Source organism: Stegostoma tigrinum, chromosome 20, assembly GCF_030684315.1.
Source record: "Stegostoma tigrinum isolate sSteTig4 chromosome 20, sSteTig4.hap1, whole genome shotgun sequence".
NCBI classification, from domain to species: Eukaryota; Metazoa; Chordata; class Chondrichthyes; order Orectolobiformes; family Stegostomatidae; genus Stegostoma; species Stegostoma tigrinum.
This window is the reverse complement of record NC_081373.1, coordinates 8,588,803-8,614,154: the sequence shown is the minus strand read 5'-3', so window position 1 is coordinate 8,614,154 and position 25,352 is coordinate 8,588,803. Positions and strand designations below refer to the sequence as shown.

Here is a 25,352-nt window from a genome sequence, read left to right as displayed (position 1 = left end):
CCACAATATAAAATACAACCAGCCAGCAGGTTTGGTTCTGAATGACCTCTATGTGACTCAATGTCAACTCCTGCGGAACATTGTCTCTTTAGGATGGGTAGGATGTATAGTTACTATCATTGCTTTGAACGCTGTACATGGCAAGAGACGAGAAGCCGTAAGCATGACAGAGGAGCTGGTGCTAGCTTGTTAATGATAAAATGTATAAAAATAGGGCTCTGTCGCATCACTTCACTTGTTTTATTAAAGACGGTTGAATGACGTGTTCCAATCCCATAAATCATATACTCACCTGGTCTGAAGATGGGCACAGGGGAGCTAATGGGTTGTTAATATTCGCCATTGAGATTGTCACTGCAGGAATAAATGCTTGAAAGCGGATCGTCTCTCGATGTGCACAGTCAACCATCAGGCCCATTTTATTTACCTGTCCTTCCCACCCTGAAGTCAAGTGCTGCTGTCACAGTGTGGCTTATTAATCATTTACAGCAAACATTTACAGTTCCGTCACACATTATTTTCCTGTTAATTGTTCGTCATGGATTGTGAACATTGCTGGCTGAGATACTATTTATTTCCCAGCACCTTGAGAAGGTGGTGACGAACCCATTCCTGAACTGCTGCAGTCCATGTGGTCCAAATATTCCATTTGTGAGTGGTGTTTCACCTGCTATCATAGTTTGTGCTTTGATGGAGCCCAAATGCATGGAAACACATCAAACTCAGGTCCAGCTCGAGTATTTAATACAAGTGAATCCAATGGACAGCAGTCGTACAAATGCATCAGGACATTCTTTCCCATCAGAATTCTTGGTCATCATCTATCCTACAGAGATAGGAGGAAGGCTTGTTTATCTGTTCCATGTTACATTATTCTCTGCCTAAGCGAAAAAGGGACAAAACTGTGAGAGTTAAGGGTAGGCGAGCTGGATTTCGGGATGGGATAACAAAAAACAGTAAAGCATAGGAACAGGCCCTTCGGCCCACCAAACCTGAGCTGACACACGATGCCTTTCTAGCCTAAAACATTTTTACCTCCATGTGGTGCATAGCCCCTATTCCCTGCCTATTTATGTATCTGTCAAGATGCCTCTTAAACGGTGCTGTTGTATCTGCCTGCACCATCTCCTCTGGCAGCGTGTTCCAGGTACTTACCACGTTCAGTGTAAAAAATCTGCCTCTCACATCTTCTATAAACTTTCCCCATTTTACTTTACATCGATGCCCCCTAACAATTGACATTTCTGCCCTAGGGGGAAAAAAAACCTGATTATCCATTCTGTCCATGCCTCTCATCATTTTGTAAACTTTTACCAGGTCAGCCCTCAGCTTCCGGCATTCAAGTGAAAACAAACTAAGTTTGTTTAATCTTTCCTCATTGCTAATACCCTCCAGACCAGGCAACATCCTGGCAAACTGTTTCTGTACCCTGTCTAAAGCCTCCACATCCTTCTGGCACTGTGGTAACCAGAACTGTACCCAATATTCCAAATGTGGCCAATCTGAAGTTCTATACAGCTGCAGCATGACTTACCAAATTTTATACTCTACACCCCAACTAATGAAGACCAAATATGTCATATGCCTTCTTGACCACCTTATCGACTTGTGTTGCCACTTTCAGGGAACAGTGGACCAGTACACTGAGATCCTTCTGTATGTCGATGCTGCTAAGGTTCCACCATTAATGTATTCTTCTCACCTGCATTAGACCTTCCAGAATGCATCATATTGCATTTGTCCAGACTAAGCTCCACCTGCCATTTCTCTGCTCGAGTCTGAAGCCTTTTTACATCCTGCTGTATCCTGCTGACAATCTTCCTCACTACCTGCAGCTCCCCCAATCCTTGTGTCTTCTGCATTGTGACTTTGCTAATAAGTCCATATTTTTCAATACGTGAGTAAATTCTATCCCTAAAAATCTCCTCCAGTAATTTCTCAATCACTGATATAAGGTTCAGTGGACTGTAATTTCTCAGATTATCCACTTTGCCATTCTTCCGTTATTCATTCAGGGGATAAGGACATTGCTGCCTAGGTGAGCATTTATTGTCCATTCCTAATTGTGCAGAAGGCAATTATCAGTCAGCTAGTGGGGCTGGAGTCACATTTAGGCCTAGCCATAAGGATGGCAGTTTCCTTCCCTAAAAGGCATCAGTGAACCTGTTGGGTTTTTTCCCTCAACAATGGATTCACAGTCATCATTAGACTCTTAATTCCAGATTTATTTTTTAAATCGGATTCAAATTCCACCATCTGCCATGACAGGATTTGAACTTGGGTTCCAGAGTGTGTTCTAGATTCACAGTCCAGCAGTAATACCACTAGGCCATCACCTCTCCTGTTTGTCTTGTCACCCAAGAAATCTTCCCATCCTCATCCTTCATTTTCTGAGTAACATGCTGGTCCTGAACTTTCAACTGACCTTTAAAAGATTCCTACATGTCAAATGTGGATTCACCCTCAAATATGCACCCCCCCCCAATCTACATTCCCCATTTCCTGCCCAATATTCTGGTAGTTAGCCTTCCCCCAGTTTATTACTTTCATCCAAGGACTACTGTTATCCTTAAACCACAAGTAAACTAAAATTTATAGAATTATCATCACTATTCTTGAAATATTCCCTCACTGAAACTTCGATCACCTGGCCAGGCTCATTCCCCAGTGCCAGAATGACTCCTTCACTAATTAGACAGTTTACATATTGTTTCAATAAACCATCCTGGACACAACTAACAAATTACCACCAAACCCCTGGTGCTAAGTGAATCCAAGTCAATAAAGGGGAAGTTAAAATCACCCATCCCGCTCTCTGCAACTCCCTTGTCCCCTCCACACTCCCCACTAGCCCCACCACCCCCAGCACCTTTCCCTGAAACCACAGGAAGTGTTACACCTGTCTCTACACCTGCCCCCTCACCTCCATTCAAGGCCCAAAGCAAACCTTCCATATTAGACAGGGGTTTACCTCTACATCTGTCAACATGATCTACTGCATCCGCTGCTATTGATGTGGTATCCTGTACATTGGCGAGACCAAGTGGAGGCTCGGAGACCGCTTTGTAGAGCACCTGCACTCTGTTACGACAAACGACAACACCTTCCGATCACAAGCCAGTTTAACTCCCCCTCCCACTCCCTGGATGACTTGTCCATCCTGGGTCTCCTCCAGTGTCACATTGATGCCACCCAGAAACTGGAGGAGCAGCACCTCATATTCCACCTCAGGACCCTACAGCCCAATGGCCTAAATGTGATCTTTACCAGTTTCAAACTCTTCCCACCCACCCCCGGTCTCATTTCATGTCCAACCCTCCCTCTCATTCCTGCCTCCTTAACCTGATACAACCTGTCCATCTTCTCTCCTGCCTATCTGCTTCTCCCACCTCACTGACCAATCCCTGCCACTCCCTACCTGCACTCACCTATCAGCATCCCATCTACCTTCCCCAGCCCCACACCTCCTCTCTCTATTTATTTCTGAGCTCCCTTCCCCTCCCCCACTTCTGAAGAAGGGTCCCAACCTGAAATTTCAGCTTTCCTGCTCCTCTGATGCTGCCTGACCTGTTGTGTTCTCCAAGCTCCACGCTGTGATATCTCTCACTCCAGCATCGGCAGTTTTAACGATCTCACCATAAATACCCTGCTGTTTTTACACTTTCCTGAGCTGTATCCATTTGGTCACACTGGATGATCCCTCTCTCAGTACAGCCGTGATATTCTCTCTCATCAGTAACACCACCTCTTCTACATCTGTGTTTGTCTCGCCTGGAACATCTAAATCCCAGACCATTCAGCTACCAGTCTCCACCAATTTTCTGTATTAGCTACAACATCATAGCCATATGTGTTAATCCAACCTGTAAGATCATCTGCCTTACCTGTCATACTCCTCACATTAAAACAGATACACCTCAGACTGCCAGTGCTGTTGTGTTCAGTAATCTCTCCCTGTCTATCCTCCCTCTTCATCTTACTGGCCTTTAGTCTCTGACTCCTGCTTGGTCATTTTACTTGCTGACCTACTACTCTGGTTTCCAACCCCTGCCACACCAGTTTAAACCCTCCCGAGTGGCACTATCAAACCTTCCTTGCCAGGATATTGGTGCCTCTCCACTTCTTGTATGGGCCCCACCTCCCCGGAAGACCTCCCAATTATCTATATACCTGAAGCCCTCCCTCCTATAGCAGCTGGTCAGCCATGTGCCTAACCATACTATCTTCCTATTCCTAGCCTCACTGGCATGCGGCATAGGAAGCAATCCCGAGACTGCAACCCTAGAGGTCCTACTTTTCAACTTCCTCCCTAACTCCCTATGCAGGACCACATCTCTCTGTTTTTTGCCTATGTCATTCTGACCGACATGGACCATAGCCTATGGCTGCTCACCATCCCCTTTCAGAATGCCATTGGCCCGCTTAGAGATATCCTTGACCATGGCACCATGGAGGCAACACACTATTCTGGAATCTCATTTGCAGGCACAGAAGTGCCTACCTGTGCCCCTGACTATAGTGTTCCCCTTCCATTACTGCTTGTCACCACTTTGACCCTCCCTGCAGCACAACAGTGCCAGTCATGGCTGCTGCTGCTTTCCCTTGAGATGCCACCCATCCCTCAAAAGTATTTAAAAGTGGGAAAGAAAGAAATCAAAATGCAGATTGCTATCCCTGGGCATTTGATCATGCAACTTTCCAGAAAACTTGGAGAAGTCCGCAAACAACTGCCTCAGAAAGAAGGAAATGAGGATCAGGCAAAGTCCAGAAATAGGAATGGAGTCAAAATCAGGGAAGTGTAAAGCCATTTGGAGATAGCTGGAGCCAGAGTTGATGCAGTGTGGAACTAGAGGAACACAGCAGGTCAGGCAGCATCAGAGGAGTAGAAGAGTTGACGTTTCAGACCTAGACACTTCAACAGAACCTAATCCTTTTCCTTTATTAGTTAACGGGATAAGGGTGTCGCTGGTGAGCTAGCATTTATTGCCCATCCAAGGGCCCAGCCCCAAAACTTCGACTCTCCTGCTCCACTGATGCTGCCTGACCTGTTGTGTTCCTCCAGCTCCACACTGCATCAAGGTGTAAGGTCATAATGTTTGCAAATGCATAGGCTGTGCGTTGACACTTTGTTATCATGCGTTGCTATCAGACAGTACCGTACCTTCATCTTCTTTCTGAATTCCCATTTGACATTAGTTTAAAATATCTACAAATATCCTTTTCTTCTCGACTTTCTTGCAGGACTATTGGCTTTCACTGCTTTACAAGCGGCTGGTGGGAACCAAAGTGCTCACTGTTCAAGTGGCAGGCCTGCAGAGGAAACATAGGCCCGGGCGAGTGATAAGGGACAAGCTGAGAATCTACGCCCACTGTACACATATCCGCAAGTAAGTCTCATTTGCAGCGTCTTTGCTCTTCATTAATATAAGAGAAAATGCACATCCAAACCCTTCAAATGCCAAGTTTGGATAATATCAAAGGAATAGAGGATTTGCCAAACACCAGAACAAAAGGCAGCTGGATTACTCTGAAAGCTAAGTAAATGTATGCCATTGTTGACGTCCAGAAATCTCTGTTTTGCATCACCACTGACCCCCTGCCCCCTCGCAGGTGAATAATGCCATCAAAGAGCATCATAGTTCTTTTTTTGTCTTGTCAAAGGGACAGAAGTCACTATTGTTCCAGCTTTGCTGAAGGTAATTTTCTGACAGATAAGTGTCCCAGAACTTTCATCAGTGCCAGTGACATGAATACACGCGTTAGATGATGTGATACACATTAAAGCTAATGACTGTTCCTTCTGATGATTTTACCTGGTTTGTCTCTCTGCCATCGTTCATATTGTCCCTTTCCTGAAGTATTGCGTATCTGTTAATTCACCCCATCTGAAAGCTTAGAAATGGCCAGTCAAGAGAAAAATAAACTCCTTCTCTGAATTGCAATCGAGTTAATCAAAAAATGACAAATGCATAATGATGTTTGCTTCGGATCCTTTGGCCTGACAAGTTATTTAAATTTTGAGGGAGGCAGTGATTGTTAAAGTTTATTGTTTAACCCTTTTTCCTCCAGGCAGAGGAAATATTTTTTAATTGAACTGTTGAGAGATGTTATTGCACACCCTCTGGGATAGGTGGGACCTGAACCCAGGCTTCCTGGCTCAGGGATAGTGGCACCACAACAGCACCAGAAGTCCCCCCTCTAATTCTGATAAAGGAGACTGGCATGATGGTATACAGTCCATACTTTCTACAGGGATTTAGAACATAGAACAATACAGCACAGAACAGGCCCTTCGGCCCTCGATGTTGCACTGACCTGTGAACTAACCTAAGCCCATCCCCCTACACTATCCCATCATCATCCATATGCTTATCCAAGGACTGCTTAAATGCCCCTAATGTGGCTGAGTTAACTACATTTATTCAGAACTTTCAAATAAGAGAGACGGATTGCTACTCTCAGAACATAAGAGCTTCAGAATGTATGAAACAGGAGCAGAAATAGGCCATTCAGTCCCTTCAATAAGATCACGTTTTGTCTAATTTTGGCCTTGAATCCTCTTTCTATCCTGTTCCTTGTAAAAGTTGACTTTGCCCCAGTCTATCTCAGTCGTGAACATTTTCAATGATTTTGATGATGTAGATCCCTGGGATCCTGGCCCTCTGATCGTTGAAATTCCACCTCACTTCTATCTTACACTTACCCAGAAACTGCTGCTTCTATTTCTGAACTTCCCCACAAGGGGAAGCATCCTGTCAATATCTTTCATGTTCCAATATGATCACCTCTCATTCTTCTAAATTCCAATAAGTCTAGACACAAGCTGCTCAATCTTTCCTCATAAGACAGCCCCTTCATCCCAGGCATCCCCTGAGTGAACCATCTCTAAGCTCTTTCCATGGAAATGTATCCTCCCTTCAGTGAGAAGATCATGATGGTGCACAGTACTCTAAGCTGGGGTCTTATCTCAGCACCCTGTACAGTTGCAGCATGGTGACCCTGCTCTTTATGGCTGTACATTGATGAAGATTCAAAGATATCTGACATTTAGGAAGGACGAACATGAAGGAAAAAGGAAAGGAAATTATCAGTGCTGGTGATAATACGAGCTGGGGTCAGTATGTTAGTAAGGGAGGATCTCAGATCAGAAGAACAATATGTGGTATCTGATCGTTTGGAACTAATGTTTTCAGCCCTGCCAAACCCTCTTTACTGACACCAGGGGGCTCATGCCAAAACTGGGGAACAGCCTGAAATAGATACACTCACGGAATCATACCCTACAAACAATATCCCAGACCCCACCATCACCGTCCCTGGATATGTCCTGTCTCACAGGCAGGATACACCCAGCAGAGGTGGGGGCACAGTGGGATATAGTCAGGAAAGAGTTACCCTGGGAGTCCTCAACATTGTCTCTGGAGTCTCATGGTTTCAGTTTAAAACATGGACAAGTAAGCCTCCTGCTAATTATCATGTACTGTCCTCTCTCAGCTGAGGAATCGGTACTCCTCCATGTTGAACACTTGGAGGAAGCACTGAGGGTAGCAAGGATGCAAAATGCACTCTGGGTGGGGGATTTCAATGCCCACCACCAAGACTGGCTAGGCAGCAGCATGACAGATCAAGCTGATTGGGTCCTAAAGGACATAGCTGCTAGACTGGGTCTGCGGCAGGTGGTGAGGGAACCACCAAGAGGGCAAAACATATTAGACCTCATCCTTACCAATCTGCCAGATATATCAGTCGATGACAGTATCAGGGTAAGACTGACCACTGCACAGTCCTTGTGGAGACAAAGTCCCGCCTTCATATTGAGAATAACCCCCATCGTGTTGTGTGGCACTATCACCCTGCTAAATGGGACAGACAATGCGCAGGCCTGGCAACTCAGGCAACAAGGTGTAGAGCTGGATGAACACAGCAGGCCAAGCAGCATCAGAGGAGCAGGAAGGCTGATGCTTCTGGTCTAGACCCTTCTTCAACTCTGGATTAGGCATCCATGAGGCGCTGTGGGCCATCAACAGCAGCAGAGTTGTACTCCAGCAGAATCTTTATCTCATGGCCCACAGATCCCCCACTGAACCATTACCATTGAGCCAGGGGATCAACCCTGGCTCAATGGAGAAAGCAGGAGGGCATGCCAGGAGCAGCACCAGGCATACCTGAAGATGAGGTTCCAACCTGGTGAAGCCACTAAACAGGACTACTTGCATGTCAAACAGTGAAAGCATCAAGTGATGAGAGGGGGTGTTGGTCATGGGATGAGGTTAGGGGTGAGAAAGAAAAGAAAAAAAGAACACCCTTCACTCCGACCTCAAATTTACCTGGACCATCTCCGATACCTCTCTCTCCTTCCTGGACCTCTCTGTTTCCATGCCTGACGACCGCCTTATAACCAACATTTATTTCAAGCCCACCATCTCCCAAACCTCTGCCCTCACATTGCCTTCCCCCAACATAAACAAAAATAAGGACAGAATCCCCTTTGTCCTAGCATATCACTCCACCAATCTCTGCCTCCAACATATCGTTCTCTGCCACTTCCGCCACCTGCGATCTGACCCCACAAACAAAGATATATTTTCCTCCCCACCCCTATCTGCCTTTCGGAGGGACCACACTGTCTGTGAGTCCCTTGTCCGCTCCACACTTCCTACTAACCTCACCAACCTTTTCTTTGCAAGCGCAGGAAGTGCTACACCTGCCCTTACACCTAACCCCTCACCTACATGCAAGGCACAAAACAAACCTTCCACATCAGACAGGGGATCACTTTCACATCCGTCAACTGGGTCTACTGTATCCGCTGCTCCTGATGTGCCCTCCTCTACATCCGTGAGACCCAGCGGAGACTCGGAGACCGCTTTGTAGAGCACCCGTGCTCTGTTCGCGACATACAACACCACCTTCTGGTCGTGGAGCATTTTAACACCCCCTCCCACTCCCTGGGTGGCATGTCCATCCTGGGCCTCCTCCAGTGTCACAATGACGCCACCGGAAACTGGAGGAGCAGCACCTCATATTCCACCTCAGGACCCTACAGCCCGATGGCCTAAACATGGATTCCACCACTTTTGAAATCTCCCTACCCTCGGCCTCTTCCATGACCAATGCTCCCTCTCATCCCCCCACCCTGACCTGACACAACCTGCCCATCTTCTCTCCCACTCACCCCCTGACCAATCCCCGTCACTGTCTACCCACACTCACCCATCACCATCCCACTTACCTTCCCCAGCCGTACTCCTTCTCTCTCTATTTACTCTCCAGCTCCCTTTCCCCTCCCCCATTTCCGAAGACAGGTCCCAACCCAATACGGCAGCTTTCCTGCTCCCCTGTAGCTGCCTGGCCCGATGTGTTCCTCCAGCTCCACGCTGCGTTATCTGCGTACAGGTAAACTGCTTCCTCTGCTTGGGAAATCTAGACCAGGGTGCATCATTTAAAAATAAGGGGATGTTATTTCGGAAAAAGCAGGACTTTGAATCTTAGAATTCTGTACTCCAGAGGGCTTTGATTTTTGGATGTATTTAAAGTACAGGTTGATACATTGTTGGTTAACAAAGCATAACGCATGTAGAGGCATTGAGGTCATTGATCAGCTTAAATGGCATTAAATGGTGGCACAGCCTCGATGGGCTGAAAGGCCTGCTTCTGTTCCTACGGTCCTCTTTTAATAAAGGCCAACATACCATTCGCCTTCCTCAACACTGGGTGTGCGTTAACATTTTGTGTAGTTTCTCTCCATTTTTCCATTTAGAAACATTTACATGTTTTCATTAGTCTCTTCCCTATCAGATGTTGGTGTTTTTACAAGCTGTGGTTTTGGACACATAGTGTATCGGGTCATGCCTAGAGTTACACATTCCTCTTAAGTAAGATCCCAATCTGAGTTACACTTTCCAAAGGAAGCACAGAACGTAGGGAGGACAAACAATTTCAAAACAGCCCTGAGAGGCACTTGAGATTTAGTCACTTTCCAAGGCTTTGCTACAATGAGATGGATAAGTGGCTACATCTGGATAGTGGTGGGAGTTTTATTTTTATATTAAGCTCAAACCTTCAAGATTACAAGTATAATTTCTTTTTAAAAATAACTAATTATTCCATAAATTCTATACATTTATTGGTACTGCAAGAGAGACTTTCCAATTGTGCACCAAAGTTTAGAACTTATTGAAGTTTCTTACAGATCAGGATTACAAAATGGCAACATTTTTTGAATAATCTTCAAATGTGTTTTTCACACTTTTTTTGTTTTAGTTTTTCTATGAAGTTACACATTAGTGAAAGGTGACAATTCCTCCATTTCCACACGCTGTGCTTAGTATTTAGTAAGGGTGGCACAGTGGTTGGTACTCAGAGATAATGGGAACTGCAGATGCTGGAGAATCTGAGATAACAAAGTGTGGAGCTGGATGAACACAGCAGGCCAAGCAGCATCTTAGGAGCAGCTTGGCCTGCTGTGTTCATCCAGCCCCACACTTTGTTACAGTGTTTGGTACAGATGCCTCACAGAACCAGGGACCTCAGTTCAATTCCATTCTTGGGTGACCATCTGTGTGGGTTTCCCCCAGGTGCTCTGGTTTCCTCCCATAGTGCAAAGATGTGCTGGGTGGCCCATAATGTATGGAGTCATACAGCATGGAAACAGACCCTGCTTGTTCCTGATCCCTATACCTCCAAATCCTTCCCATTCATATATCATCCAAATGTCTTTTAAACATTGTAATTGTACCTACATCCGCCACTTCATCAGAAAGTTCATTCCACATTCAAAACACCACCTGTGTAAAACAAAATTCGCCGTGGAAATTGCAGGGTGACAGAGATTGGGTGGAATGCTCTTCAAAGGGTTACTCGATGCACCAAATGGCTTGTTTTTCACACAGTAGGAATTCTATGAGAATGGGGAGCTCACAAATATTGGATAACTAGACTTGTATTCAAAAAAGCTCTTCAACACTTAACTAGACAATAGTGCCAGATATTGTATGAGCAGCATGATCAGCTGAACATCTTGTTATTTTTCCAAAGCTGTCCTCAAAGAATTCTTAAATACTCTCCAAGATTGTAAAACATTGTAAAACAATGGAGAAATTAGACAAACAATTTCCGTTCACCACCTTTTCGTGGAAAACTCGGGACGGGCAATAAATGATAGCCCAACTAATGCCACCATAATGAATTAAGAACACCATCCATCCATAATTAACTCCAGGACAGCTCTGGAAATGGCTTTCGTGGCAGTTTATCCGGATCCCGACACTTTCAGTTATGTAAGATAACAAAGTGTGAAGCTGGATGAACACAGCAGGCCAAGCAGCATCTCAGGAGCACAAAAGCTGATGTTTCGGGCCTAGACCCTTCATCAGAAAAGGGTGATGAAGGGCCTTGGCCCGAAACGTCAGCTTTTGTGCTCCTGAGATGTTGCTTGGCCTGCTGTGTTCATCCAGCTTCACACTTTGTTACCTTGGGTTCTCCAGCATCTGCAGTTCCCATTATTTCTGATACAACTTTCAGTTATATAGCCCTCTTCTGGAGTACAGTATTCAGTTTTGGCCACCCTGTTATAGGAATCATATTACTAAGAAGGAGAAGGTTCAGAAAAGATTTATGGCAATGGAGGGTTCAAGTTGGAAGGAGAGGCTGGATAGGTTGGGCCTTTTTTCACTGGAGCGTAGAGGTTGAGGGGTGCTTTTATAGAGGTTTATAAAATCATGAGGAGTATAGATAAGATGAATGGTACATGTCTTTTCCCTCGAGTGAGGGATTTCACGACCAGGGTGCACGTTTTAAGGTGAGAGGAGAAAAGTTTAAATACATGAGGAGCAACTTTTGAAAGCAGTGCACTCATGTGAGGAATGAACTGCGAGAGGAAGTGGTGAATACAGATACATTTACAATGTTTAAAAGACATTTGGGTAAGTACATGAATAGGAAAGTGTTGGAAGGATATGGGCCAAGTGCAGGCAGGTGGAGTTAGTGGTCACCATGGAATAGTTGGGCCAAAGGGTCTGTTTCCGTGCTGTATGACCCTATGACCCCAGCGTGTATAATATGTTGCAGCTATGAGGCTGTCAGGGAGGGGAGTTCCACAGTAAAATAAGGGAGTTGCACCTCAGTTGGAAAGATTGGAAACAGGCTGGACAATTGTGTAAACACAGCAAAAAGAAAATGAAGAGAGGGTTTCCTGTGCTGTAATAGCATGCGATGCATTATAGCATGAAAGCCCCGCTATGCACCGCATGTCATGGAGAGCCTGAGGCTGTTACAGTCTGCCAATGTTCAAATGTAATAGCCTGAGTTCAGCTGTACCACTCAACACCTTGATGGAAACAGCTACTGTTCAAAAAAGAAAAATCTGAGGCTGCATATCATTGCTGCATACCATACAAAAGGATGAGGCGGTGAGGGTCCTTAAAAAAGCCTATATTTAGAAAAACCCATTCGCATTTGGATCATATTCTGGTTTTCTTGTGTTAGTTGCATCCTTTTTTGTGCATTGAAGGTTTATACAGTGCTTATCACATTTCAGTATTTATGGAGAGTGTTATCAGACTCAAAGCATCAACTCCATCCCTCTCTCCAAAGTTGCTGCCAGACCCAGTGAGTTTCTCCAGGATTGTTTCAGATTTCCAGTATTTGTAGTGTTTTGCCTTTGTCAGGGTTTACCAATGCACTTCTCAGTCGGTGAAGTGATTCTCAGTTGTGGGCAATGCTTACAATGGATGTTTATGTAGAAAGTTGGCATTAACAGTGACATTACATAGTTACAGCAGATCCAGAGGACAGGTCCAAAGGCTGTCTGACCCAACAGACCTCTGCTTGTGTTTATACATCAGACAAACCCCTTACCGCTCTGTTTAATGCTTCCTGTTAGTGCCTATATCACTGTATTTCTCTTCTGTGTGCTTCAAGCCTCCCCTGGAACTGAAATTTCTTACCATCTAATGAGCAAACAGCCCCCTCATTCCGCATACCAAAATGAGCCACTTAGTATTGAATTTCATAGATGCCCTTATGTGTACTTTGATGCAGTTAGCCATATCAGGAACAAAATCCTGTAATTCAATGCCGTTCATAACTTGCAACACAAGACCTCCAAATTTAAGTTCAAAACACTAACGTACGTCAAGTGCCATTTGCTAGTATAGCACTTGAGTATTGCTGGAACAGAAACACTTTGTCAGGGCTTTCCATCTTGAACTCATCAGCACAATTTGCAAGAAAACCAATAAATGGGCAGACCCATATTCATTGAGAATGAGAGGAGAGCACTGCAAATCTTTCAACTTCATAAAATAAATCTCAGCCAGTCACTGGTTCATTTCTCAGTACAGTGTCCAGGTCAGCCTGAGTCAGCCTGGCTGGTTTGAAATCCAAACGAAGTCTGGTAGTTAACTATCAATCATCACTAACTGCTGCATTCTGCATGGCAATGTCTCTGCCATTTACCAACCAATCACCATTGTCTCTCATACAGTATAATATTGGCTTTGCTGTTTATTCTGGTGATTGTCCAGATGAGGACAAGGTGAAAGTTTTGACAAAATATGTCTTTTTTTCCAGTGGTTTTTATGCTCGTTCCAGCATAGACTCCTGTAAGACACCATTTCCCACAATCTTTCTGTCTGAGAAGCTCCAATATTGTAAACATTGTTGCACAGCCATTCTCAACTATGGTCCCAAATTGACATTGCCTGGCTAGTGTCAAGTAGTAGCTTTGTGAAAGTCTGTCAATGTCACATTCACTGCATTGGCCCTATACTCTAACCACTAATTGCCCAAAGGTTTCTTTTGGCATCCATGCAATTTACATACATGGATTGTTTTCTAGCAGAGCAAATCCAGGAATCCCACACAGGTTTAGAAAAAGGCAGCATATTTTAACCAATTCATTTAAAACTGGTTTCCCAGAAAATGTGGTGCTCTGATGAAAATTAATACGCACTGCACGCAGTTTCAATTCCTGATTCAAAGGTTAGCAATGCTAGGAATGAAGGAAGATGCTAAGATAATAGTATAAGGTAGGGGTTGAGGTTAGATAGACCTTAGGTTTAGGGTAAAAGTTCAACACAACATTGTGGGCCGAAGGGCCTGTACTGTGCTGCACTGACCTATGTTCTATGTTCTGTAATTATGGAAATGATTTAACTCTTGAATCCCACACAATTTCAGTACCTTACTGGATAAAAGATCACTCTTAAGGTGTATCCAAATCATTAGGGCAAGAATGAAAATGGAGAATGGTCTTGCTGTGGCTGTACAGGGTATTGATTAGGCCACTGTTGGAACACTGAGTGCAATTCTGGTCTCCCTGCCATAGGAAGGATGTTGTGAAATTTGAAAGGGTTCAAGAAAGATTTACAAGGAATGTGCCAGGGTTGAAGGGTTTGAGCTAAAGGGAGAGGTTGGATAGGCTGGGGCTATTTTCCCTGGAGGGTAAGAGGCTGAGGGGTGACTTTATGGACGTTTATAAAATCATGAGGGGCATGGATAGGCTAAATAGACAAGATCTTTTCCCAGGTAGAAGAGTCCAAAATGAGAGGGGCATGGTTTAAGCTGAGAAGGGGAAAGATTTAAAAGGGACGTGAGGGAGAACTTTCACATGCAGAGGGTGGTGCGTGTATGGAATGGGCTGCTACAGGAAGTGGTAGAGGCTGGTGTAATTACAACAGTTAAAAGGCATCTGGATGGGTACATGAGTAGGAAGGGTTTAGGGGATATGGGCCAAATGATGACAAATGGGACTGGATTTATTTAGGATATCTGGTCAGCACAGACGAGTTGGACTGAAGGGCCTGTTTCCACGCTGGACAGCTCGATGACTCTGTGTATACAAAATGCTCAAATGATTCCTCCAGAACTTCTGACTCGTTCTGTCAAATTCCTGATAAAACCCACTTCAAAACAAGCTTCTGATTGTAATCAAATTTGCTATTCCTGTTGACTATCCCAAAGAGAAGCAAAAAATGGTTTCATAATTCCTGTTTTCAAAGTAAAGACTCAACACTCAGTCCCATCAATAGCCTTGCAGCATGTTCCACAGGCCACCCTCACTGCCTGCCATCAACTACTGCATTAAGATCAGTTCTATGCTTTCCCAGACGGAAACTAAATCAGATACACATGTCTGGGCTACAGTATTGTAGCCATTCTATTATAGGATATTATCTGGGAAACATGAGCGAAAATGTCACAATTACCATTTGAAAAATTAAATTGAATTTGACAATATTTGTAAGTTAAAAGCTGTTATCAGTGACCATGATACTGTCAAGCTGACATAAAAACCTAAAGCAAAACACTGCAGATACAGGAGGTCTGCAATAAAAGCAGAAAGTGCTGGAATAATTCCACAGTTCTGACAGCATCTGTGGAGAGAAAGAGACCGAGTTTCAAGTGTGCATTAAAGTTAAAAAGAGAGGAGAAAATAATAGTGTGATGGAAAGACTCACAGTTATCTAGTGACAACTACTGGATTTCTCCAAGCTGTTTTACAGACAATTAACAGAAGTTGCTGGAAAAACTCAGAGGTAAGGCAGCATCTGTAAAGAAAAAGCAGAGTTAATGTTTCGGGTCCAGTGACACTTCCTCAGAGCATCCCAGCGTTCTGGGGAAGGGTCACCGGACCTAAAAAATTAATCCGCAGATGCTGGCACGCCTGCTGAGCTTTTCCAGCAACTTTTTTCCAGCAATGTTTTCTGAAGAAGGGTCCAGACCTGAAAAGTCAGCGTTCCTGCTCCTCTGATGCTGCCTGGCCTGGTGTGTTCCTCCAGCTCTACACCTTGTTTTCCAGCAACTTCTGTTTTTGTTACAGATTTGCAGTATCCATAGTTCTTTTGGTTTTTACAGACAATCAGGTTCTTTAGAGGCATTATTAAGGTTTTCTTGACCAATGTAAACCTCTCCAAGCAAGGTGCATGTTTTTCTAAATAAGGGTTGCTGGATCTAAAACACTAATTCCCTCCAGACCTGCTGAGTTTCTCCAGCAATTTGTGTATTGTTTTCATAGTTTTCTGCAGTGGTGTAAGAATAGAAGTTTGCATCGGTTCATAGACTTCAGTCTCAAAAGTGCAAATTTTAGAATGCCCTGACGCCATTGTTCAGTAGCGTTGGGACTTTTGTATAGATGCACTCATTCTTCAGCCCATGTAACATATACCACAGAGAGCCAGGCTTTTATTGAGACAGGTATCTTCAAGTTTATTAACAAGTGACTGTGTAGACTCATTAGACATCTCACAATTACATACACGATCAGGGTTGCATGTTTACTTAAATTACGACTATATTATAAACGTAATTGACTAGCTGACTAAGAGATTGACTGCACATCCAACTGACGAATGATTGTGCACAGAATAGGGTGGCGAGCCTTTATAGTAGTGTCACATTTTGTGATGCCCACCAGCTGTTTTAAAGATGCAGTGCCTTTGCGAGATCTGAGCAGCAATAAAACAACATGTAACCATCCTTGTAATGTAGCAAACACAGAAGGTAATTTAGGTCCAGCAAGCTCCCATGAGCAACAATGTTATCTGAACAAATCATCTGCTTTCGGTGATGTTGCTGAGGGGCAAGAGAGCAAAGGCTCCTTTACCCTTTAGTTTCAGAACTTCCTAGCCTTGATAAATGAATGTGAGCGTCTTGGCACCTTGCACATCCACAGAGCCTTCTAAACAACTTAGGGCCAATGCAGTATTTTAAAATCTGGGTAGACAATGGCGCCTAGGCACTGAAATGGCCAGTTTATCTGTGTTGGTCAGATGATAAATGCTGAGCTGCACTGTGTCCAGTCTTCTTCAGGTCAAAGATCAAGAGCTTTTGGTGTTAATTAATTCATTTGAAATGGGTCTTGCTGTCTTTATTTATTGCCCATCCCTAACTGCCCTGAACTAGCCCATTTCAGAGGGCAGTTAAGAGTCAACAACATAGCCGTGGGTCCGGAGTCACGCTGGGTAAGAAAAAGGCAGGATTTTATTCCCTAAAGAATATTAGTGAGAGATGGATGCTTAAAATAATGGCTGTCATTAAACCTTCAGGGTGGCCCAGCAGTTCAATGCTTAGCACTGCTGCCTCACAGCACCAGAGACCCAGGTTCGATTCCACCCTTGAGTGACTGTCTGCATGGGGTTTTCTCCCACAGTTTGAAGATGTGCAAGTTAGGTGAATTGGCCACAGAAATGCAAAGCTGTGGGCCTGGATAGGATGCTATTTGGAGGGTCAGTGTGGACTTGATGGGTTGAATGGCCTGCTCCCACACTGCAGGGATTCTATGAAACTAGCTTTAACTCCATTTTTTAAAAATCAAACTCAACTTGCACCATCTACAAGATCAACGTTTAACTCAAATAACTTGAACATGTGGCCATGGGTACCCGCATGGGCCCCAGCTATGCCTGCCTCTTTGTAGGTTATGTGGAACAGTCCCTCTTCCGCACCTACACTGGCCCCAAACCCCACCTCTTCCTCCGTTACATCGATGACTGTATCGGCGCTGCCTCTTGCTCCCCAGAGGAGCTCGAACAGTTCATCCACTTCACCAACACCTTCCACCACAACCTCATGCCCACCTGGGCCATCTCCATCACATCCCTCACCTTCCTGGACCTCTCAATCTCCATCTCAGGCAACCAGCTAGAAACTGATGTCCATTTCAAGCCCACTGACTCCCACAGCTACCGAGAATACAACACTTCCCACCCACCCTCCTGCAAAAATTCCATCCCCTATTCCCAATTCCTCCGCCTTGGCTGCATCTGCTCCCAGGATGAGGCATTCTACTCCCGCACATCCCAGATGTTCAAGTTCTTCAAGGACCGCAACTTTCCCCCCGCAGTAGTCAAGAATGCTCTTGACCATGCCTCCCACATTTCCCGCAACACATCCCTCACACCCCGCCCCCGTCACAACTGCCCAAAGAGGATCCCCCTCATTCTCACACACCACCCCACCAACCTCCGGATACAACGCATCATCCTCCGACACTTCTGCCATCTACAATCCGACCCCACCGCCCAAGACATTTTTCCATCCCCACCCTTGTCTGCCTTCCGGAGAGACCACTCTCTCCGTGACTCCCTTGTTCGCTCCACACTCCCCTCCAACCCCACCACACCTGGCACCTTCGCCTGCAACAGCAGGAAGTGCTACTCTTGCCCCCACACCTCCTCCCTCACCCCCATCCCAGGCCCCAAGATGACTTTCCATATTAAGCAGAGGTTCACCTGCACATCTGCCAATGTGGTATACTGTATCCACTGTACCTGGTGTGGCTTCCTCTACATCGGGGAAAACAAGCAGAGGCTTGGGGACCGCTTTGCAAAACACCTCCGCTCGGTTCACATTAAACAACTGCACCTCCCAGTCGCAAACCATTTTAACTCCCCCTCCCATTCTTTAGACGACATGGCCATCATGGGCCTCCTGCAGTGCCACAATGATGCCACCCGAAGGTTGCAGGATAAGCAACTCATATTCCCGCTTGGGAACCCTGCAGCCCAATGGTATCAATTTGGACTTCACAAACTTCAAAATCTCCCCTTCCCCACCGCATCCCAAAACCAGTCCAGTTCGTCCCCTCCCCCCAATACATCACACAACCAGCCCAGCTTGTCCCCTCCCCCCACTGCATCCCAAAACCAGTCCAGCCTGTCTCCGCCTCTCTAACCTGTTCTTCCTCTCACCCATCCCTTCCTCCCACCTCAAGCCGCACCTCCATTTCCTACCTACTAACCTCATCCCACCTCCTTGACCTGTCCGTCTTCCCTGGACTTACCTATCCCCGCCCTACCTGCCCACCTATACTCTCCTCTCCACCTATCTTCTTTTCTCTCCATCTTCGGTCCGCCTCCCCCTCTCTCCCTAATTATTCCAGAACCCTCACCCCATCCCCCTCTCTGATGAAGGGTCTAGGCCTGAAACGTCAGCTTTCCAGCTCCTGAGATGCTGCTTGGCCTGCTGTGTTTATCCAGCTCCACACTTTGTTATGTCGGCTTCTCCAGCATCTGCAGTTCCCATTATCTCTGATGCTATTGATATTGTCACTACCAATGTGATGACAAATGTGTGTCTAAAGATACACATGCAAATTTGCAAGTTTCTTGCTGAAAATGATGTAACTGGTACTAATTAAATAATTCTCTCAAAGAAAGCCTGCAGTAGATTTCTAGACCCCCAAGTTTGTCTAGAAAAATGCAGGGGGAGATTAAACATAAAAAGAAAGCTTATGATAGTCACAAAAAACTGAAGAGGAGCATAGAAAGTACAGGGATCAAGTAAATTCAGAGGGAGGGCATGAAACAAATATTAGGAAGCAAGATAAAGGAAAATCCAAAGTTGTTTTACCAATATGTAAGGAGCAAAAGTCCAGTAAAGGAAAATGTGGGACCTACCAGAGATGAAAAAGGGAACTTGTGCAAAGATGCAGATGTTATGGGGAGAACTTTAAACGCATTTATCAACTCCATGTTCACAAAGAAAAGGGATGGTGTGGATATGGTACTCCAAGAGGGGCAGTGTGAAATATTGAACAAGATTATCATAATGACAGAGAAAGTATTGAGGGGTTAGTATCCTTGAAAGTGGATAAGTCACCAGGGCTGGATGGATTGTTCCCAGGGTGTTGAAGGAGGTCAGGGATAAAGTAACAGATGCTCTGAGGATTATTTTCCAGTCTTCACTAGATACAAGTGAGGTGCCAGAGGACTGGAGGAATGCAAATGTAGTTCTGTCATTTAAAAAGGGTACAATGGAAATACCAAACAAATATAGGCCTGTTACAAGTTCTTCAGTAGTGGGCAGATTGTTGGAATCAATCCTGAAAGATAGGATGAACTGTCACTTAGAAAGGCATGGGCTAGACCGGGATAGGCAGCATGGCTTTGTTAAAGGAAGGTCGTGCTTTACAAATTTGATTGAATTCTTTGAGGAAACAATGAGTGAGGGTCAAGCAGTGCTGGTTATCTACATAGATTTTAGAAAGTGATTTGACAAAATCCCACGTGGCAGACTAGTCACAAAAGTAAAAGCTCTGGGATACAGGATAAGGTGTCAAACTGGATCTAGAGTAACAGGGAGAAAAAAAGGATAATGGTCAATGGCTGCCTTGCATTTGGAAAGGTGTTACTTGTGGTGTTCCGGGGGCTCGGTGGGACCCCTGCTGCTTGTTTTATACGTTAACATTTTGGACTTGGATTTGAGTGGTTTGTGGGTGGGGGGGGGGGGGGGGGGGGTTGTCGGTGGAGGTAGCGCACAATTGGGAAATTTGAAGACGACTCAAAAATTGTCCATGTGGTGGATTGTGTAGAAGTTAGCTGTAGGCCCCAAAATGATATAGGCGGGCTGGTGGAGTGGGCAGGAAAAGTGGCTGACGCAGTTCAACTCCGATAAGTGTGAGGTAATGCATTTCGGAAGGTCATGCAGTAAAAGGGAATACACAATAAACGGGAACATACTGAGAGGGGTAGGTGATGTGAGACATCTTGACATGCGAGTGCACAGGTCCCTAAAGGTAGCTGCACAGGTAGATAATGCTGTAAAGAAGGCATATGGAATGTTCTCCTTCATTGGCAGAGGTATAGAATACCATTTTTGGTCACCACATTACAGGAAGGACATAACTGCTCTGCAGAGAGTGCAGAGAAGATTTACTGGAATGTTGCCAGGGCTGGAGAGTTGTAGTTACGAGGGGAGATTGGAGAGGTTGAAGTCGTTTTCGTTGGAATAGAGAAGGCAGAGGGGTGACATGATCAAGGTATACAAAACTGTGAGGAGTAGAGATAGAGTAGACAGGAGAAATCTGTTTCCCTTGGCTGAAAGTTCAAAAACCAGGGGTCATAGATTGAAGCCAAGCCGCAGAAGGATTGGAGGGAATGTGAGGAAAAGCTTTTTTTATGTAGAGAGTGATGGGTGTCCGGAATTTTCTGCATGAGTTGGTGATGCAAGTAGAGATCTTCAAGTGTCTTAAGAAGTATCTGGGTCTGCACCTTAAGTGATGTAAGCTGCAGGGCTACGGGTAGTGCGCAGGAAGGTAGGATACAAACGACCTCTGGATGTCTTTGAGTTGGCATGGACAAGTCGGGCCAAATGGCCCCCTTCTGTACTATCTTCTATAGTTTCTATGGTTTATCAAGAGAAAACAACAGAGCTACTGTTCCATATCAATCAATGACCTTTATCTTGACTTAAAATAACTGTTTGCTCCACTCGTTATGCTTTGATTTTTGGTCATAAAAACTCCAAATTTGTTTCAAAGTATCAAGGAATGGAATAATGCTACAGCGCATAGGATAGACACTGCCAAGTGGTTGGACTTGGTTTCACAACTATAATCCTTAAGGCTAAGTTGTCAATCACAGTTGCATTTTTCTAAAGTAACAGGGGACCTTCACATACACAACGCAGCATTGTCTTTTCTCATGGACAAGGATGAAGTCCGCACAGAAATGCATCACATTCCTCCTTTTCCACAAACAAAATCTCTCTCCAAACAGCTTGAGTTTTGAGATGCTACTAGTTTTCACTGTCATTACATCCTTGAGACCGATAGCAGCATCTGATGGAGGTAAATGAGTGGATCTACACAGAAGTCCCAACGCTGCTGAACAATGGTGTCAGGACATTCCAAAACTTGCACTTTTGAGACTGAAAACTACGGAACCGATGCAAACTTCTATTCTGACACCATTGCAGAAAACTATGAAAACAATACACAAATAGCTGGAGAAACTCAGCAGATCTGGAAACATTTATGGAGAAAGTTAATGTTTTAGGTCCAGTGACCCTTCTTTAGAAAAACATGCACCTTACTTGGTGAGGTTTAACTTAGTTTGAAGTGACACACTAACTTCATAATTGCTACTAAAGTTTCCCATTGTCCCTGAGATGCTGTGGAATATCAAATTTCTCCCTAATCATAAAATATAAGTTTTAAATAATTTTTTTTCTCAAATAATCAATCTGTAATTGATTTTGCTGTATGAATTCACAAATTAAAAATAAAATGATTCAGAGCTCCTGACTTCCTGCTTTGTTGCCTGTGAGAATGCTGCAATGTGATTGGATGTTATGCCTAATGCCATCACACTGACAGAATCACAGAATTGTTACAGTGCAGGAGGAGGCCATTCAGGCCATCGTGCCTGCACCAGCTCTTCAAATGAACATCGTTACCTGGTGCCAATCTCCTGCTTTCTCCCCGCACATTTCCACTCTATTTCTAACCAAATAATCATCCAACATCCTGGATGCCTCACTGGAGATCCTTTTGATTTAGTGCCCTATTCAAGTATCTGTCAGGAAAGGGAAAACCCGGGTCGTGGAGATCTTTGAGGCAAATGTCTCTGGGTTCACCAGACAGTGGTTTCTTCATCACTGAGTGTAAAGTCCTGGCTGATTTGATTACACCTCTGAATAGCAAACTCAAGATTGAAAGTGACAATGAAAAGTGGGTCTTAGTGAGCTGCACATGATATAAAATGACATAGAAAAGGAGAGAAGTTAATGGTGTAATGGTGATATTTGCTGGACTAGTCATTCAGGGGCTTAAGCTGTTGCTCTGGGGAAACAGGTTCAAATCGCACCAATGAAACAAAAGGGATTTTAATCAGTTACTAAAGCTGGTCTCAGTATCACATCTCTGTATCAGTTCCTGTAAAATTCCTTTTGGGGAAGGAAATCTGCCACCCTTACCTAGGCTGACCTACACGTGACTCCAGCCCTACAGCAATGTGGCTAACTCTTTACTAGCTTCTGGGACGACCTTTGCAAACCAGTTCAAGGGCAATTAGGGACTGCATTTGCTAGTGGTACCTATGTCCTGTGAACAACTGACTAAAAGCAAAAAAAACACCTCTGAAACATTATTTCGAGATGAACCAGGACGAGCACACATGGGTACAAAGACAAAGTGGTGACTGATGTTGGGATGTACTGAGGGATATGAATGCTGGTGGTGCTTTTTGAAGTAAGAGAGTGAAGGCATTAAAAAAAAACTCTTAAGTTGTTAAGGAAATTCATTGCATGCTGTGATTGGGGAGAAACGAGGGATTCATAACAGGAGATCCATGATCTCTGTCAATGACAATTTGTTTTCTGCAGTAACTAAATGTAGCTACTATGCGACTTGAGTCACTTAAGAGCCGCACATTTTGCAATGACTAATTCTGCTGTCTCGCTGGTTTTCAGTCACAATTATCTGCGAGGATCCATTACTATTTACATCATCAACCTCCACAGATCAAGAAAGAAAATAAAGCTGGCTGGAACACTAAGGGACAAGACTGTTCACCAGTACCTGTTTCAACCTTACGGAGTTCAGGGGTTGCAAGCAAAGTAGGTACAAACTTATTATCTTACAGGATCAGCTTTGAACCATGTTGACAAGAGAATTAAACCATTTCTAAATTTCTTGGTGCTTGTCCAGCACGCAACTTACATTTGGATGAGGCTTTCAAGGTAATTTAGCATAGAAAATAGTATGAGGTGCTCTGTCGAGGGTCACAGAGTTGTCAAGCAGTACGGCATGAAAGTTGACCCTTCAGTCCAACTCGTCCATGCCAACCAGATATCCTAAATTTAATCTAATCCCATTTGCCAGCAATTGGTCCATACCCCTCTAAACCCTTCCTATTCATATACCCATCCAGATGCCTTTTAAATGTTGTAATTGTACCAGCCCCCACCACTTCCTGTAGCAGCTCGTTCCATACACGTCCTACCCACTGCGTGAAAAAGTTGCCCTTTAGGTTCCTTTTAAATCTTTGCCCTCTTACCTTAAACGTATGTCCTTCAGTTTTTACCTCCATTCTGGGAAAAAGATCTTGCCTGTTCAGTGGTTTAGAAAAAGTAAGGAAAAGGAATTAGAATAAACCAATGATATTGAGCAAAGGACTGAAAATGTCATTGAAAAGATGGATTTTAAGCAGAGGTAATGGGAACTGCAGATGCTGGAGAATCCAAGATAGCAAAGTGTGGGGCTGGACGAACACAGCAGGCCAAGCAGCATCTCAGGAGCACAAAAGCTGGCGTTTCCTTCCCCCTAATCAGCTTGCTGAGAGATATCAATATGCACTTTTGAAACAGATGGGTCTTGAACCTGGGGTGTACCTGGTCTAGGGGCAGGGACAGTAACACTGTGTCACAAGAGCCTTTAATGGGCTCCCTTTACTTTTTTTATATTCGACCCAGAAGTGTTCTCACACTCAAATGAGCCAAAGTCACTGCGACCTTTTATCTCTGCATTTTTTAAAACCAACAACTTTCACGAGTAAAATCACCTGCTTAATTATTCCAGTATTTGCAAGCTTAGTCCATTCCAGGCAATTCAGATGATCAAAGGCAAGGAAGGGCAGGGAGAGAGAACGCCTAGGAGCTAAATCAAAATGGAATTGGAGGGGGACATACAGCACTGCATCCCCTGTGGTACCCACCTCTCTCTAAAGGCATCAAGAGCATTAAGGGGTGCAGATTGCACTCTCTCCAATGACACTCAGCCTAAAGTTATCATTTCACCTATTTTCCTCATCAGCCTGTTCAGGGAAGTTACTACACACCTCTGGGACACATGAACTTGAACCTGGGACCTCCCAGCCCAGGAGTAGGGACACTACCATTGCACCACAGGAAGGCTCCATTAGGTCATTTTGACTCTGTCTGATAATTTAAAATGGGTGACAGTGAATCAACGCAACTGCAATGAATTTTAAAAAAAAGGAGAGATGTGAAACAGACTGGTGAGCACACTTTCACCTGTCAAAATTATACAGAGGCTGATTTATGGTTGCTCTAAATTGAAGAGTTTAGAGCCACTTTCAGCAGGCTGAGAGCATCGATGGGAAGATAAACATTGTCTGGCCATTTCTGGTTCACATTGAGAAAGTGATGGTGAGCCGCTCTTTTGAAATGTTGCGGTCATTGAGGTGTGGGTACAGTCACGAGGTCCTAAGGGAGGAACTTCCAGGATTTTGACAGTGGAGGAAACGGCGGTATATTTCCAAGCCAGGTTGATGAGTGGCTTGGAGGGGAACTTGCAAGGGGTGGTGTTCCCACGCATCCGCTGCCCTCGTTCGATATGTTAGAGGTCAAAGGCGCTGTTGAAGATACCTTGCTGCAGTCCCTCATGCAGAAGGTACACACTGCCGCCACTTTGCACTGGTACCAGAGGGAGTGAAATGTTTAATATAACCTGAAATAAAAGCAGAAAATCGTGGAGGAACTCAACGGTCCTGGCAGCAGGTGTGGAGACAGAAACAAAACTAACATTTCCTGTCCAATATCACTCTGCTTTCGAACTGAGTGGATATTTAAGTTGATGAATGAGGTGCTGATCAAGCGGGTGCTGCGTG

General features: G+C 44.6%; 1 protein-coding gene across 1 annotated transcript in view; it reads left to right on the top strand.

Annotated features, from left to right (window-relative positions):
* The window catches only part of hpse2 (heparanase 2), a 264,875-nt gene that overhangs the window by 204,969 nt on the left and 34,554 nt on the right, over nt 1–25,352 (top strand). Inside the window, exons 10-11 of the mRNA XM_048551158.2 lie at nt 5,242–5,387; nt 23,194–23,340. Of these exons, the coding sequence (XP_048407115.1) occupies nt 5,242–5,387; nt 23,194–23,340 (293 nt within the window). The remainder of the gene's footprint in view (nt 1–5,241; nt 5,388–23,193; nt 23,341–25,352) is intronic.